Source organism: Piliocolobus tephrosceles, chromosome 1, assembly GCF_002776525.5.
Source record: "Piliocolobus tephrosceles isolate RC106 chromosome 1, ASM277652v3, whole genome shotgun sequence".
Taxonomy (NCBI): domain Eukaryota; kingdom Metazoa; phylum Chordata; class Mammalia; order Primates; family Cercopithecidae; genus Piliocolobus; species Piliocolobus tephrosceles.
Window position 1 is genome coordinate 61,178,531 of NC_045434.1, and position 17,599 is coordinate 61,196,129.

Genomic DNA, 17,599 nt, shown 5'->3' on the forward strand with positions numbered 1-17,599 from the left:
CAGGCCAGCTGGGGTCCTCCTCCCCCGCCCCTGGGGCCCCCTTCTGCAGCGCGGGGCTCCGGATCTAATCTGATCTAATCAGTCATCTCTCCGGCTGGCAGGTCCCTGGCGCAGGGAGAGGATGCTGTTGTGGTGACTGCAGGATCCAGCATCTTTCCCAGGCACAGGCAGCTGTGGGCATGCTCCATCGGCTCCCCTGGGGATTTCAGGACCACGTGACTCTCCCTCCCCAAGCTGTCACTTAGGATCAGGAGTAAATAGTCCCCGAAAAGGTTTAACTCCATCCACACCAGCGACAAGCTGCTAACCAGCCACGCAGCCTGCCTGCCAGGGAGAGGATGGGGTGGCTCAGCACAGCCTCCTGGGCCTTCCACCACCAGGACAAGGCTGCCCCCCAAAGGAGAGTAGGGCCACCATCTGGGTGAGCTGCATTTTTAGAGTCCCCCACAAGAGACTGCAGGGAACCAGAAACTGCCCAGGGGCTTGGAATCATGTGTGGGACCTCACCCAGCCAGCCTGGTGATCACCTTTCAGCTCTGGGGCATGTCTCTAGGTGTCAGGAGGGCTTGGCTGGGGCCCTGGGGCCTCCCCATCCCCCGCCCCCACCTCAATATGGAGAATTTAGAGAAATAACACTTGGAGAGGGTTGGGGGCCACTATGAGATGCCAGGATCTTCTCCTAGCCCTCAGCCCAAATTGGTCTCTGATAACCCTGAACAAGGGTTATCAGCTAGCCAAGCTACGGGGTACCCGGGTTCTGTATTATTCAGAGTCAGAGGCAGAAGGAAGGACTTCAGATGATAGGGTTATAGCCCTGTTTCTGCTTAGACAAAGATTGCTTTCTGCCTCAGTTTCCCTCGATCCACATCTCTCTCGGTTTCCCTCTATCCACAGATTCTCTGTGACAATGGGCAAGTATAATAAAAACACTGATTTCATAAACAGGATCAGAAAGATGGAAAAAAAAAACAAAAGATTCCCACCTAAACCTCCAGGCAGGCTCACTGGTCTCAGTCCCACCTGCCCCTTAAACCTGGAAACTGGGGACTGAACCAGATGAGCTTCTGGGTCACTTCTGAATAGAGAAATCTGTCAAAAAGCAGGAGCTAGGCCGGGCGCGGTGGCTCAAGCCTGTAATCCCAGCACTTTGGGAGGCCGAGACGGGCGGATCACGAGGTCAGGAAATCGAGACCATCCTGGCTAACACAGTGAAACCCCGTCTCTACTAAAAAATACAAAAAACTAGCCGGGCGAGGTGGCGGGCGCCTGTAGTCCCAGCTACTGGGGAGGCTGAGGCACAAGAATGGCGTAAACCCGGGAGGCAGAGCTTGCAGTGAGCCAAGATCCGGCCACTGCACTCCAGCCTGGGCGACAGAGCGAGACTCCGTCTCAAAAAAAAAAAAAAAAAGAAGCAGGAGCTAGAGAAAGTGCCTCTGCAAGGCCCCACTCACATGATAATTGCATTTTTTGTTTATTATTAGAACAACTTGATTAAAAAATTAAGCCTCTCCACTCCAATACAAGTGGGTCTCCCTTAGTGTGATCTAAGCACATATATCATTTTTTACCAACTGAAGCCCTTATCTGTAAAGGAATGTGCAAAGGAAGGAACAGGAGCGCAGACTTCCCTCCCAGGGCCCGGGAGGAAGAAGCCTGGCTGGTTGGGGTGGGGGCAGTGGCTCCACACCCCACTCACGCACACCACAGTGTTCGAGGAAGGCAGGGACCTAGAGAGCTACTGAAGGGACTGTCTTTCCCACCCCAGGGCAGGCCAGGCTGGAGCCGGGAATCTGGGGTTAGGGCAGCAGACGCAGCTCGGCAGCACTCTTGAGGAGGGGGACCCTTGGTCACCTCCCATTGTTCCCCTGCCCAGCTAAGATGCCAGGCCAGCCCTGCGTTGGCTATAGGAAAGCTGCTCTGCTGAAGGGGTAGACAAGTTGTGGATGAGGGCCCGGTGCCAGGCAGGACCGATCAAGCCCAACTCACCTGCCCTGGCTCTCCAGGACTTGGCAAGGCTGCCAGGTGCAGGCAGGGGGAGAGTCTGCTTTCATTTAGCCAAGATGAGGGGTTCTTGGGGGTCTCTGACCCTGGGCAGAGCCAATGGAGGAAAGGGGAGTTGGGGCAAGAGATTACAGCATCCCAGAGGGAGGCCGGGGAGGGGGCTAGAGACCCCAGACCCAGACCCCACAATCCTCAGGCAGCTGGAAAAGGCAGGCGACCAACAGATGGGCCTGCTGGGCAGGTTTCCTCTCTGGCAGGTAGAGGGCAAGGGCCGCAGACGAGTCCCACGGATCCTTCGAGAAGCCTGAGCCAGACATGTGAATGTTTCTGGGGGATCTGAGTAGCTTCGGGGGCATGAGAAGCCAAAGGGAGGGTCGGTGTTGGGTGCGTGCCTTTATCTGGGGGATTAAGGTGGAAGAGATGTGGTAGCATGAAGATCTTAAAGTTGCAGCAAGAACAGGTGAGGCGGATGGACCAGAGATAATAAATTCCTTTTGCTAAATCTAAGTTCTTGCTCTGCGAGCCCAGAAGAGGAGAGGCAAGCCTCACCTAAACAACTCCAGTGGGGAAGGCATGAGGCGGTGTGAGGCAGGGAGGATTCCACAGAAAGCACCTCTGCGATCCCATCTCTCCTCTGCTCTACAATCTTTGGCCCCATTGCTCAGAGGATCAAGTCCAAGCTTCCCAGGCACCTACTCATGGTCTCCAAACACAGGGGTCCTCCCCACCTTTGTGGTGCCATCCCCACTCCCTACCGTACAGTCTTGGTGACCGCTAACTTGACTGGCTCACTGCCCATTCAGTGGAACCGCATCCACACGGGCCTCTCTTCCTCACAGAACATGCCAACTGGGTAGGAAAGGGAGCTCCATGGGATGAACCAGCTCACTGCAGCCTCCGCCTCTACCCGGGCTTTAGCAATCCTTCCTCCTCAGCCTCCCAAGTAGCTGGTACTACAGGTGCACACCGCCACATGCAGCTAATTTTTTAATTTGTTTCAGAGACAGAGTCTTGCTCTGTTACCCAGACTGGTCTCCATCTCCCAGGCTCAAGCAGTCCTCCTGCCTCAGCCTACTGAATAGCTGGGACTACAGGTGTGAGCCACCATGTCTGGCTAACTATGACCTGTGTGACTTGGAAGCCCAGCTCCATCCCTGAGTAACTCAGTGACTTTGAAAAAATTACTTGACTATGGAGCCTGTTTTCCTCACCTGCCAATGGGCTTCTTTGAAGCCCAGCACATTCACTACCTCTTCTCCTTGGCCGCTTCCTTCTTTCCTGTTCTGGGGTGTTATCTGCCTTTCTAAGCCTAGAGCTAGTGGGGTCACTATATCAGAACTGCTGCCCCAGGACTCCTGTGTTCTGTCCTGTCTGCCTTCTGGAGACAACAGAACCACTCTTGGTGGCTCTACCGCTCCTCCCAGGGCCCCTCCTCCTCCGGGGTCTCGCAGTTCGGGTTGGGGTCTGTACTGATGAATCCCAAAGACCCAGCACAGCCTTGGAGGCTCACCGGGGTCTCACCACCCAGCCTGGAGCACGCGGGGCAGAGATCTGGGCTTCTGATTTCTGCCTCCCCACAACCCCTCAAGGAGCGCCGAGCAGCCCGTAGGCGCGCCAGGGCCGTGGGTGGACTGCCTAGGCGCCTGCACATTCCCGCACCTTCCTGGAGGAAGCGTCCAGAACAGAACAAGGAAGACCAACGGCTGGGTGGGGTTCCCTCAGTGGAGGAGCCGCAGGGGCCCAGCTTGGGAACTGGGTCATCAGGGGTGTAGCTCTGCAGAAAGCGTCCTGCCACGTCTTCCTCCCTGTCAACCTTGGGGAAGAAGAGAGGCACCCTTGGGGACATAACTGCATAACTGGCAAGTGTCACGGCTTCAGCCGGAACGGAGGATGGGGGGGTGGGGGGGAAGGAGACAAGGGGGCAGGGGAAGACTTCCTGTTGGGCAGAAATGGGTGTTACATAGCTAGATCTTTAAGCATCAGAAAGACAGCTACCAGACCCACTATGGCTGGGATGTGGCAGGGGATGGGAAAGGTGGCCCTGTCACCTCCGAGAAGACGCCATCAGCCTGGGGAGACACTCTGTGAGCAAACCCCTGAAAGCCTTGTGGGGCCATCATGTGTGCTCTGGAGCCCTCTTGTGGATTCTTGCGGTAAGTGCATACAGGCTTGCAGTGCGTTTCTCCCACGTTTTAACCTTTCCCCTGTTCTCTCCTCCTCCCACCGCTCTTCCCAGTAAATGACACCTTTAAAACGACAGGCACACTCAAGAGATACGTCTGTTGTGGATACTATGAGAGTCACTTCCTAAATACCCTGAAAGAAAGAGCTTGTTGACACACAATTAACATACTTCTCTGCTCCAGGGCAAATGTCAATATTTGCTCATTGAAATTTCCCTCCCTCATCCACACTAAAAGAAACAAAATAGCTCCTCCAGTTGTCTGGGTTTTATTATTACTTGGAATCCATGTCTGAAATCGTTCGAGTTTCTAACTCATCCACCAACCAAATGTCATAAACCTTTGTGGGAACTGTGAAAATAGGAAAGAACAGTGAGTCAGTCGTTCATTCATTCACTCACTCATTCAGCAGGAACTTACTGAGCACTTCCTTTGTCCAAGCAAGGCGCCAAGGATGCTGGGTAGCAGCCGTGCCATCATGCTAAGATGTGAAATCAAGCACACATGAGGCTGCCTCCCCGCTTGCTTTCTATTAATACAAGCTTTGTAACATTGAGTAACACATACGAAGAAACAGTTTTCCCATTATTTGCTAAATCCAGGATGATAGGACCTCCTCATAAAGGTGCAGTGAGGAGTAAATGAGATAATGTCATAAAGCACTTAGCTCCTAGAGTGGCAGCTGCTGCTATGATATACAGAATGAACACCAGGTCTGCAAATGTATGTGAACACAGAATTCATGGCTGGTTGATAATTAAACAATATAGCCTGTGTCTCCGGACTTTACGGCCCCCCTGTGTTGCCCCTGCCCTTGATGAGTTTTCAGTCTAGGCTACTGGGTCTCAAAGTATGGGCCCCAGAGCAGCTGCGGCAGCATAACCTGAGAATGTGTTGGAAATGCAAATTCTAGACCTTCTGAATCCAAAACTCTAGGGGTAGGGCCCAGCCATCTGTGCTCCAACAAACCCTCCAGTGATCATGATACATGCTCCAGTTGGAGAGTTACTAATCTAGTGGAAAATGATACAAGTATAAGCAAATAACTACAATACACGGACACATCGCTGAAGAAGTGACGTCATGGGCAGGGCTTGAAGGAAGAACAATGTTCTCAGGTGGGCACAAGCCATGTGAGGAGAGATTGGCGCCTACAAAGGCCCAGATGCATGGAAGGGAAGTGGATGTTGAGGGAACCACAAGGGATTTGGTAGGGCTAGAGGAGAGGGCTAAAGAGCCAGCTGGGGAGTGTGGGAGGTGAGGCTGGGAAGGGGGGCGGGAGCGAGACTATGACGCCCTTTATGTGCCCAGATAAGGAATTTAGATTTTATCCTGTAAGTGATAGGAAACATGCAAAGGTTTTAATGGAGAATGATATGACCAAATTTGAATTCTAGAGGAAAGCACTCTTGCAGCATTATGGCCCGGAGGCAGGAAGATCAGTTGGGAAGCTTCTACAATAATGGAAGTGAGAGTCCACGTGGGTCTGAACTCAGGCCATGGCTAGAGGGATGATGAGAAGTGGATGGGTTGAGAGATAATTGGGAGGAGAATTGACAGGACCTGTGGGGGAGGTGTGAGAGAGGGAAAGGTTGAGCAGATCTCTGAGGGTTCTGCTTTGGTGGTATTTCTAGAAAAGGTGGAACCGGTGCAGAGAAGCAATGACTTCAAGTCTGGACACATTAAATTGGGGGCGCTCAGAAGAAAGCTCTGGGCTGGTAGCTGAAGCAGAAATCAATTATGCCTCTGTTGTTTATCTCCCAATGTTTTTCATGCATGAATTCATTTCAGGAAATACTGGATTCCTATCATGCACCAGAAAGGTTCTAGGAGGGAGTGAAAAACACAATAGCCAGAATCTGCTCCCAGGACTATGCAGCAGAGGGGGCCAGCAATATATAACCAAACACATACATACACAAACATGTTTCAGGTAGTGCCCAGTGCTGTGAAGAAAAGTAAGTGTGGAGGGGTGGGGGAATTCAGGCGGAGCAGTCAGGCATGGCCTCTCTGAGGAGGTGACATTGGGGCTAATCCAGAAGTTGGAACCGGGTGTGTCAATGGGAGGAGAGTGCTCCCAGGCAGGGGGAGCAGCAAGTGCCAAGGCTCTGAGGTGGGAATGGTTTTGACATGATGGAGGGAAGGAAAGATGGGAGCACAGCCGGCGAGTCATGGGACGCAAGGTCAGAGAGGTAGACGGGTACGTTTCTAGGGACTGGTGAGATGCCGCAATACACGTGAAAGTGTTTAATGAATAGTCTCTAGAGCCATGTACAGAAAGGAATATGAAGATGGTATCTGCAAGAGGGAGAAAAGAAGAAACAATTCACAATTCTTACTTGAAGCAAGAAGCATGTGGGTCCAAAGTTAGGAAAAGCTCAGCCTATAACTGTCATGTGATATTAGAATAATTTCCAGAACAGATACTTTGAAAGGAAGAAGGAGGAGGAGGAAGAGGAGGAAAAAGAAAAAGAAAAGAAAAAAAACAAAAATTTGCTCTTGCTTTAAGAATATGGTTAACAGGCCCAGGCATGGTGGCTCACACCTGTAATCCCAGCACTTTGGGAGGCCAAGGTGGATGGATCCCTGGAGACCAGGAGTTCGAGACCAGCCTGGCCAACATGGCAAAACCCCATCTCAACCAAAAATACAGAAATTACCTAGGTGTGGTGGCGGGCACCTGTAGTCCCAGCTACTCAGGAGGCAGAGGCACGAGAATCGCTTGAACCTGGGAGGTGGAAATTGCAGTGAACTGAGATCACGCCACTGCACTCCAGCCTGGGTGACAGAGTGAGACTCTGTCTTAAAAAAAAAAAAAAAAAAAAAAGAATAGGTTAGCAGCTAAGCTGATGTAGGTGGTAGATGATGGCAGATCTAAGTGCTGGCAGATCTTGGCGGTGGGGGATGGAAAGATAACCCCTCCTAGTACACACGGATGAGGATTTCAAAGCGGAGAGGGAGGGAAAGGGGATGAGGCAAGGGTCCTTCCTCCCCTGGCTAGACTGGGGCTCCCTCTGGTGGTGCCATTGCCCCAGGCAGCTGGGCAGAGGCACTTCACCATCCCTGCAGAATCTGAGGCCAGACCAGAGGGTGAGGCCCACAGGTCTGGGCACGCTGAGCCTCACCCTTGTGAATGAAACCAGCTCCCAGCCTGTCTGGGAGATGGAGAGACCCAGGCCAAGACAGAAAGAAGTGAGTTCAACTGGATAGCTCATGCACCACCCCAGCCAAGAGCTGTGTCTTCTGCTTCCAACGTTAAGTCCAGGGCAACTTCCCAAGGCACACCTTTAGCCACGGCAGGAAATAAAGGCTCCCCAGCCCACAGAGGGGCCTAACCAACTCCTAGGAGGAAAATAGAGCATCTCCACCCACACAAACCACCCCCAGAATCGCAGGTGCCCCTGTCCACAAGAGCGAGAGTGACCGGAGCTGGCCTTGCCACCACCAGTCTGGTGTCCTCCTTCGTACACCCCATGGACTCCTTCCCTTCCCACTGGCTCCGCATCCTGCCCCACGGCTCCATCTCCCGCCTCTGAACCTCTGCCTGTGTGTCTAGAACAGCCTCATTCCTCTACTTCGTTGAGCCATTTCCTTCCCACCAGTACAGCCCAGACCAAAACTCCACCCACCCCACCCCAGGAAACTTACCAGGACTGACACTGGTTACTACCCAGGCCAACATAAACAGACACACTGATACATACGTTCCCATCTCTATCTCAGCTCTCAGGAGCCTCGGCACCTACTAGCCAGTCACAGACCCAGCAGGGCCCTCAGTGAAAAACCAGACACTTTAACCATCTCTCCTCCTGAGAAGGATGAAAGCAGAACCAACAGCGACATCAGAAAGGAAACTGCGTCTTACTCACTTGATGAAATACACAGCTCCTTCCTGGGTGGAATCCACTTCCCAGCCCTTGGGCAAACCTGCGAGGAAGCAAAATCACCAGAATGAGATACCCTGGGATCAACCTCTCTTCTCTTCCTCTCTTCCCACAAACCCCACCTGCACTTAGGAGGGATGGCTGCCTGAACAGTCAGGAAAATCCAAAGATAAGCCAGTCGAGTTGAAACCAACCATTCCATCCTTTTTTGTCCATGATTTCTAGCAGTGAGATTCCCAGCAAATAATGAGACACATGGGAGTGGACGGGATGTTCGCCATCAATGAGCAATGAAGTGACCGAATGGATCATTGCCTGGTAGGACACACTCATTCATTCAACAAATCTTTGCTGAGCATCTACTGTGCACCAGGCCCTGTGCCAGCCCCTGGATACAACCGTGAACATACAGACGCTTCCCCGGAAGTGTCCTCAGGATCATCTAACCAGAAGGGCAGGTCACTTGCCCCAGGAACTCTTCACAGATCATTAACACCCAAGATCTGAGTAAGACTCAAGTTTCCAAATCCCAGGCCAGTGTTATGGCCGTCAGGCTCTGCTGCTTCTGGACAGGACACCATGGACCTAGGAAATTACCCCCAGGAAAATGAAGAGACTTGCAGTTTTTAAAATCTTCAATAGTGTCTCTGGAAAAAAAAAATTATCCATGGAAATGCTCAGAGGAGAATCACAGAATCTCAGTGTGAGCAAGGAAGTTGACAGTGGCCAGGAGGCACCCAGGCAGCCCCCACAGGTGGGCATAGCACCTCCATCTCCAAAGATCACTCGTAGGCTCTATATCATCCCACTCGCTCTCCCAAAACAGCCACCCTGGGCAGTATCCCGCCTCCCCAGCAAACAGGATTCCTTCAACCCATGGCTGAGGAGGAGGAGCCTTCTGAGAGACCCAAGAGAGTCCACTGTCAGAGGTGGGGACAGTCAGGGAGCTGGCTGAGAACATTCCTTTTGGGAGTGCGAGCCTCCTGGCTGACGTATTGGAAAACTGGTGGGGATTCTCTTGATGGACAGTGACTGCCACCTTTCTGGTCAGTCCACACTCCTGCCTTGTGTATGAAGTCTTACAAAGCATAGCTATTCTCTGCTGGTCTGACTGTCTCCTGCCATGTTAGCAGCTGCCTTGAGGCACCAGCTGCTGGGGAGCAGTGCGTGGGTTCTGCAGAGTAGCGGGTCCAGTTTCTAATCATTCATTTTATTTACCTGTATTTATCAAGGGTCTGTATTTCCACAGTTGCTGCTGATGGTGATGGTGCTGTTTCAGCAAAACAGGGCAGCCAGCAAGCCCAGCTCCTGCCAGGACATGGCCCACCTATCACACCAGCTACCACTTAGCGAGTACTTCCTTCCTCTAAGCTATGCACTTTACCTCTGCTAGTGCATTTAATCTGCATAGCAACATTATACAACAGGTGTCCTCCAAAACATTTTCACCGATGACGGATGAGGAAACGGAGGCCCAGACAGGTTCATCAACTGGCTCAAGGTCACACAGGAAGTGTCTGGGCCGGGATGTGAGTGCTGCTGTGCTGCCTCCAAAGCCTACACTCTTTCCTCTGTGCTGCTCCATAAATGCTACTTGTTCCCCTCTGTCTCTGTGGGAGGATGCTGCCATTCAGGAGGGTGTGGGTTGGCATCCTCCCCAAGTAGAGGGATCCCCATTGGGTCAGAATCATAAATAATTCTGGCACTGTGATGTGCCTGGGAAAGAAGCCAGTGTGGATTATGTCCCCTGCCTTTTTCTAGCAACTTCCCTCCACACTGCCCTCTCTGCCTGGGCAACACCAAGAGTGCTTATATTCCCATCCAGGCGGAGTGCCCGCTGAGGCAGCTGCCCTCCCGGCAAGCTCTGGGGGCATCTTAACCCCTTCCCAGCCTTAGACAACCAGTTGGCTGCAGCCAAAAATGAAAGCATTGGCTCACAGGCTGGTATTCATCTTCCACTCCAGCTAGGATGATAATGAAGTGAATGGACTCAACCTGTAAACAGCTGAAACACTGAAGGTGACACCACCGTCAACCTGGTAGAAGAAAACAGCCCTGGCTTTAGAGTCAGGAGGCCTTGCCGCAAGTTGGAAATAACGATGGTGACAATAACGGCAGAAGCTACCTCCATTTTGGGAACCACCTCTCTGATGTAACGCCTGCTACTATTTTTTTAAGGTTCATAATCCTCTCCCCATTATAAAGATGAAGACGCTAACTCCAAGAAGAATTAAACCCCTAGTACCAGACCACACTGAAAGAAATAGAGCCACAATTGAGCTCTGATCTCTCTGCCTCCAAAATGCATGCCTTTAACCATGACACCACTTTACTTATTAGTCAAGTGGCCTTGAGCCAGGTGCTTCCTCTCTGCTCTTCAACTTTTCTACCATAAAATGAAGAGTCGAATTCCGTAACCCCTGAAGTCTCTCTCTTCCAGCAATGATCCCAGCTCAGAAGCTGAAAAGAAAAGGACTCTGAACAAGTCAAAGGCTTCATCCTGTGTGTCTAACGATGCCAGCCGTGCCCATGAGTGACGGAGGCCCTGGCACCAGGCGCCTGGGGTCCAGTCCGGTGAAGGGCTGGAAAGCAAGAGGGGGTGAGAGATCTCCCCACATTGTAACTCACACCCCCTCTTACTGGCCTGTGGTGGCGTCATGAGGAGGATGAATGGCTGTTCACTTAAAGTACCCAGGCCTTGTGAGTCTTGATGTCTCTACCTCAACAACTTAGACTGAAGTGTTTTTCTTTGGTTGTTTCTTCATTGCTGACCTGTTTGTGTCCCACCTTTCCCACTAGCCCTGAGGGCTACCGGTGATATTTTCTCCATAATCAGCAGCAATGTCAGCCTTGTCCCCTTTCACGTTTCTCCTCAGTGGGAGAAACAGGTGCTCCCACTAGCCACGTGGGGCCATTTACATTTGAATTAATTAGGATTAAAAATCCATCTGGGCACAGTGGCTCACACCTGTAGTCCCAGCACTTTGGGAAGTTGAGGTGGGTGGATCACCTGAGGTCAGGACCAGCCTGGCCAACATGGCAAAACCCCATCTCTACTAAAAATAAAAAAATTATCTGGGTGTAGTGGCACATGCCTGTAATTCCAGCTATTTGACGGACTGAGGCACAAGAATCTCTTGAACCCGGGAGGCAGAGGTTGCAGTAAGCTGAGATCGTACCACTGCACTCCAGCCTGTGTGACAGAGTGAGACTCTGTCTCAAAAAAAAAAAAAAAAAAAAAGGAAAAAAAAAGAAAAATCAGGCCCTCAGTGATGCTTGTAACATTTCATTTGTTCATTGCCACATGTGGCTCATGGCAATTGTATTGGGCAGAGTAGAGAGAGATCACTTCCATCATGACATAAAGTTCTAGAGCGCAGCACTGGCGGCTGGCTTCTGTCAGTTCAAGAGCCCTTGAGACAGGGGATTTTCTGACTGGGCAGAGGGATGAAAGAAGAGTAAAAATCTCTGTCTTCAAAGGTCTGTCTCAGATACCAATTTTGGAGGTGGAAGCTTGGAGAGACACTGAGGTGAGCTCCAACCAGCCTGCAATCTCCCCCAGATGGCAGTCCAAACGCTAAGCTGAGTCCCTCCATGGAGAAAGGAAAAAGTCAGAAGCAAAGTTGGGGCACAGGATTCCTGTTGCCACCTCAAGCTATTGCATCCTCCTCGATTGTAAAGGCAGAGACAGAGAGGCTCCTTACCTGGGCAGGAGGTGTGTCCACTCTGGATGGGTGACTTTGTTCCAGGATGCACCCAGCTGGTTGACTTTTCCTCATCACTACGGAAAGACCAATAAGAAAGTGTCAGCTACAAGAGAGGCTTTTCTGAGTGGGACAGTCATCTCCAGATTCACATTAACACCGACTTTTCAATCCCAGACACATGTGATGGGAGCATCCACAAGGCTGTTCATTCGTTCACATTCACAGAGTATTTATGGAGTACACTCTGAGGGTTTCAAGATGAATAATATCGAATCCCTAACCTCAAAGAATCTACAACCCACTGGGAAATAGATGCATAAAAAGATAGCTGCAATACAATGTGATAGGCACTATAATGCCTATTGTAACTATGCGTAAAAAGTGTGATACCATCACAAAGAAACGAGTGCTACCTGGCATGAGGTTAAGGAAGGGGAAGCATGAAGGCTTCATGACAGAGGCAACGTTAGAGATGATTGCTAAAGGCAGGTGGGAAGAACAAGGAAGGTCCTTAGCTGGCAGCTTCTCTAATGGATAAGAAAAGGAGGAGACTGAGTGAACCCATAGTCCTTGTGTGTCAACAATGCTACGTACTTTTCATTCACAACATTCCCTCACACTAGGAATTTTACACATTATGAATCTGAGGTTCAGAGAAGTTAAGAAATTTGGCCAAAGTCACAACCAGTAAGTGATGAAGATAGGATTCAGACCTAGATCTGTCCCTGACAAAACTCTTTCTGATACCTCACACCCAGCAAGGCAGGCTCCCCAGCAACACAGACCCTCCGGGTTGTAGATTCAATGGCAGATGAAGCCATCATCGTTTCTCAATCCCCACCGACCAAGTGACACAGACTTTTCCAGAGCCAGATGTGACCCAGCAGGAAGCACCTGACTGTCTTGGCTACTTCAGGTATGTGGAGGAAGGGACTCTCAGATCACCTGGATCACCCAGGCTTTAGGATGGCATCTTGGAGCCCAGGCCAAGACTCTGCTCAATGTCTTTAAGGTATAATGGATGTAGAATAAACTCCACTAAGAAAGACTCCATTAAACTTTTATTAAAGTGAGATATCGAATAAACTTCCTATAAAATTTACAATTTAATAGTTTTGACTTATCTATACACCTGTGAAACTGCCACCAAAATCAAGATAATGAATTCCCAAACTTTCTCTGTGACCCTTTGTAATTCCTCCTTTCCACCTACCACCCCCAGCTCTTTCTATCCTCACCCCTCTCCCCAACAACAACTGATTTGTTTTCTGTTACTGTAGATTAGTTGCATTTTCTAGAGTTTTATATAAATAGAATCGTACAATCATACGATAGAATCATGCAATCATACAATCATACATCTTTGCCTGATTTTTTTTTTTTTTTTTTTTTTGAGACAGTCTCACTCTGCCATCCAGGCTGGAGTGCAGTGGCACAATCATAGAGTCATTTGTAGCCTCAAACTTCTGGGCTCAAGCAATCCTCCCTCCTCAGCCCCCTGAGTAGGTAGGACTACAGGCATGCACCACCATGTCTGGCTTTTTTTTTTTTTTTTTTTTTTTTTTTGAGATGGAGTATCGCTCAGTCACCCAGGCTGGAGTGTGCAGTGGCACAATTTTGGCCCACTGAAACCTCTGCCTCCTGGGTTCAAGCAATCCTCCCACCTCAGCCACCAAAGTAGCCAGAGTTACAGGCATGCACCACCACGCCTGGCAAATTTTTCTTGTATTTTTAGTAGAGACGGAGTTTCATCATGTTGGCCAGGCTGATCTCAAACTCCTGACCTCAAGTGCCTCGGCCTCCCAAAGTGCTGGGATTATAGGTATGAGCCACCACACCTGGCCTCTGGCTATTTTTTTTCAGAGACAAGGTTTTACTATGTTGCCCAGGTTGGTTGCAAACTCCTGACCTCAAGTGATCCTCCTGCCTCGGCCTCCCAAAGCACTGGGATTACAGTGTGAACCACAGCACCCAGTTGTCTGACGTTCATGCTTTGGTCCATGTTGTGGCATGTGGTCGTTTGATTCCATCTGATTGCTGAATAGTGTTCCATTGTAGGAAACATCACAGTGTGTTCATTCATTCACCTGTTGCTGAACTTACAGGTTGTTTTCAGTTCTGGGCCACTACAAATAAAGCTACTACGAACATTTGTGTACTAGAGTTGGTGTAAACATACGCTTTTTTTTCTATTGACTCCACTAATTTTCTCTAAAGTTGGACACCTACTACAGGAAGAGATCTCCCAGCTAACCTACCCCTCTGATAAGCAGAGAAAAAAACAAAGTCACTGTTCTAGTGACCTCTGAGCTCGGGCACCATTGAAGAAGACTCTAACATACTGGGTCTCTGGTCTTGGCTTTGGTTCTCGGAGACAGTGGAAGAGGAAGCCAATAAAAAGGAAGGGCTTGGAGAGGAAGTCAACCAGTGCCCTCGCCTCCATTACATCTCTCCTGAGATTTTCCAGCCCCTGACTCTCCCCTCCTTGCACACTGTCAACTCCCTCAGACTTCCCATCTATCTCTACCCCACTGGATATCACAGACAACCCTATCACACCCTTGACATGCCACCACAACCCTCAACTCCCTCTTCCCCTTGTCCTTGCACCATCTTGCACCCCTTGCACCCCTTGTCAGCACCCCCGTCTGGGACAGTCACAGGCCGTCTCCACTCCAGCACTGGGCTGATGGGGAAACTGGGCCTGGGAGGACTGGGGTCACTGCAAATCCAGTCTCCCAGCTTAGCTGAGCCCTGAGTGTCACCCAGAATCTTCTTCAAGGTCCCCAGTCAGTTGCCATCCGCAGAGAGCTCCAAGGCTTTCCCACTAACCTCAGGTCCCAGGCCTGCCTCTGCTACCCAGCCCCTGTCCTGCGCAGAGGATCTTATCTCTTAATTGAAGAAAACATAGAAAAGATTAGGTGGGAGCTTTCCCAGTATGCCCAATCACCTCACCACCAAAACTTACCCAGATTCTCACCCATCCTTTAATACTTGTCTTCCTCTGGAGAATAGGTAGCCCTCTCTCCCCTTTAAGGCTAATCTCTCTGCCTGGGTTATCGTCCCCCTTCTCTCCCATCTTTTCTAGAACCTCCTTCTGCTGAGCATCCCAGCCTTGCATCTTCACCTCCTCTCTCTTTCTGGGGTCCATCCCTTCATCCTCCTCCTCTGTCTGTGTCTTCTACAGTCTCAATACTCTGCCTCCCTCTCAATGCCATGTCCCCTGGCAGCTTCCTGTCTCACACTCCTCATTCCTGACCAAACCTTCGACAGTAGTCTCTCCTAGCTTTCCCCACTTCCTGGGCTTTCATTCACCAATCCGCTGCAACCTGGTTTCTGTTCCCAGCCCTCTCCTGAAACCACTTTTCTAGATGTCATTAAAGGCCTCCCCCTCTCCTAAATCCACTAGGTGTTTTTTAGCCTTTGGCCCATTTGGCTTTTCTGCTGCATCCAATACTGTTGAATTCCTTTTTTCTTCTTAACATCCCTCTTCCTTGCCTTCTGGGGTGGCATTCTACCCAGGTCCTGGTGCCGCCTACCTCTGCAACCTCTCGGTCTTACTCTCCAACCTGGCCTCTGTTCCTCTATCCCTTCCTTAACACTGGTGCTGCCTGGGTATACTCCTGTCTTTTCCCTCGCACTCTTCTGGGTGGTTCTACCCCCACATGATGACCCTTTTCCAGCCCAGGCCTCTCTCTTCAAACTCTATCCTGTATATCCAATTGTCTGTTAGACAGCATCTCCTGAATGTCCCCCAGGGACATCAACTGCAATGTTTCTCCACTAAACCTGTGCTCCCCCTAAAATGCACTCCTCTTGCCATACTCCTGACGTCTTTCAAACTCAAGCTGGAAATTCTAAGCTTTACCTTTGATTCCTCCCATTGTCTCCCCTTCCCAGAATTCAAGTTTTAGATGAATATTCCTGATTTGGTTCCTGAAGATTTCTCCCATCTCTCCCTCCCCTTCTCTTCTATTCTCGCCATTTTAATTCAGGCCCCATCAGCTGTCTCCTGGACTTTTGCAACTGTTTCCTAACTGCTTTCCATACCTTAAGTTTCTCCTCCTGCCTCTTGCTCAGCCTCAAATCATTGCCCATGAAGCTGCCAGAGAGAAGGCTCTAAATGCAGATCTGATGATGTCAAGTCCCAGTTTGAAATCTCCTTTGGCTTCCCATCACCTACAGGATGGAGTCCAGACCCCTTAGCTTAGCACGTAAGGGTTCTCTCAAGCTGCCTCTTCCTACTTTTCCTCCTGGGCCTCTACAGTATTCCAGCAGCTCCACTCCATCTCCACTGAACCTCTCCGAGCACTCTAGGTTACCTGTTCCCCAGCCCCCATTGGTGCCTTTATTTCCCCAAGCCTCTACTTCCAAGGCTTCTGTCACTCTTGTCTCTCCTCCAGAATCAGCTCAAATGCTTCCTCCTCTGGGAAGCCCTCACTGAACTCCCTGGAGAGCATTAGTTCTTTCCTTCCCATAGCATCTTGCAAATGCCTCAAGAATGTACCATATTATTTCCTAAGTATTGATTTATGTTTTCTGCCTGTTACCTTAAAGTAAAAACCTACATCTTATTGTTTTTTATGTCCAGTGCCTAGCACTGCAGCAAAGAGTGGATGCCCAGTAAATGTTTGTAAAATGAAAGAGGAAAATAATCTGGATGGCAAGTAAGAGATCAGGAAGGAAGTAGAGAATGAACCACTTCATCTGTATACCTGAGGGGCTCATGGAAATTCACATTCTAAGACCCTCCCCCAGATCCTCTGAATAGGAATCTCCTGAGGTAGGGCTCAGGAATCCACCTTCTTAATAAGTTCCTTGGGTGATTCTTATAAACTCTAATGTCTCAAGCCACTGCAGTTTTAATATTGCAGAAGTTCTGTTATTTAAGAATCTGACTTAGGGTCAAGACCTTTAATGGAGTTAATTTCTAAGATAACATAATTACAACATCAATTATGATCATGGTGGTGACAATTACAGAAGAAAGGCCTAAAGCAAATGTGGAAACTTAAGAAACACCAAAGAGAAACCACTGCCTGCCTGAGCCCCTGCAAAGGCAGTTTGGTACCTGGGGAAGCAGTGCACTAAGTCAGCAGATGCTAGGCTGAGTCCCAGCTCTGATTAACAAGTGGTTTTCTCTTCGACCGGTACTTTCAATACCTCTGGACCTCAGTTCCCCGTTTGGCAGATGAAGGGATTGCTTCTAAGATTCCTTGCAGCTCTGATGTTTTGTAAGTGGCTATCTTGAGGAAGGAAAAGCTTGTCAAGTGTGGGTAACAGTCCAAGACGCTGTGCTTCTAGACTTGCTATATTTCTGGGAGATGTCTATCCTGGCAAAAGATGACTATAGTAGAAGCGAGCCAAAAGAGAGCCAGCAGGGCCACTTTGTTATAATGAGATTATGCCAGAGCCATTTTGGTTTATGAAATTAATATAACAGTGCTAATATATTACTGAGAGTAGCAAAGGCGCTCTCTCTCTCAAGAATGCTAAACATACAGTGGGCATCGTGCCCTTCCCTCTTGACCATAGCTCCATAAAGAAGCAGGACAGGAGAGGAGAACTGCTGTCCTGGGCACGCTGAGTCTGGGGTGAGGGTTGCCAGGAACTGGGTGGTAGAGGCAGGATCTCCTGGTATGTTGTCACTTAGCCCAAGTCTTCCCATAGGAAAGTCTGGGGGGAAATGAAAGACCTACCTCTGGCCCTTTCAGGGAAGGAGCTGAAAAAACTCCAGGTTGGGCATTAATCTAGTCATCCTCCTGGAGGCCTCGCATGTGACCAAGGAGCGGGAGAAAGGGCAGCACTCCCCTGCCCTGCCCTG

General features: G+C 50.0%; 1 protein-coding gene across 1 annotated transcript in view; it reads right to left on the reverse strand.

The window, feature by feature from the left end:
- The window catches only part of PLEKHA6 (pleckstrin homology domain containing A6), a 158,168-nt gene that overhangs the window by 139,785 nt on the left and 784 nt on the right, over positions 1 to 17,599 (reverse strand). The window contains exons 2-3 of the mRNA XM_023186989.1: positions 11,773 to 11,849; positions 8,054 to 8,111 (exon numbers count right to left, since the gene is read on the reverse strand). Of these exons, the coding sequence (XP_023042757.1) occupies positions 8,054 to 8,111; positions 11,773 to 11,849 (135 nt within the window). The remainder of the gene's footprint in view (positions 1 to 8,053; positions 8,112 to 11,772; positions 11,850 to 17,599) is intronic.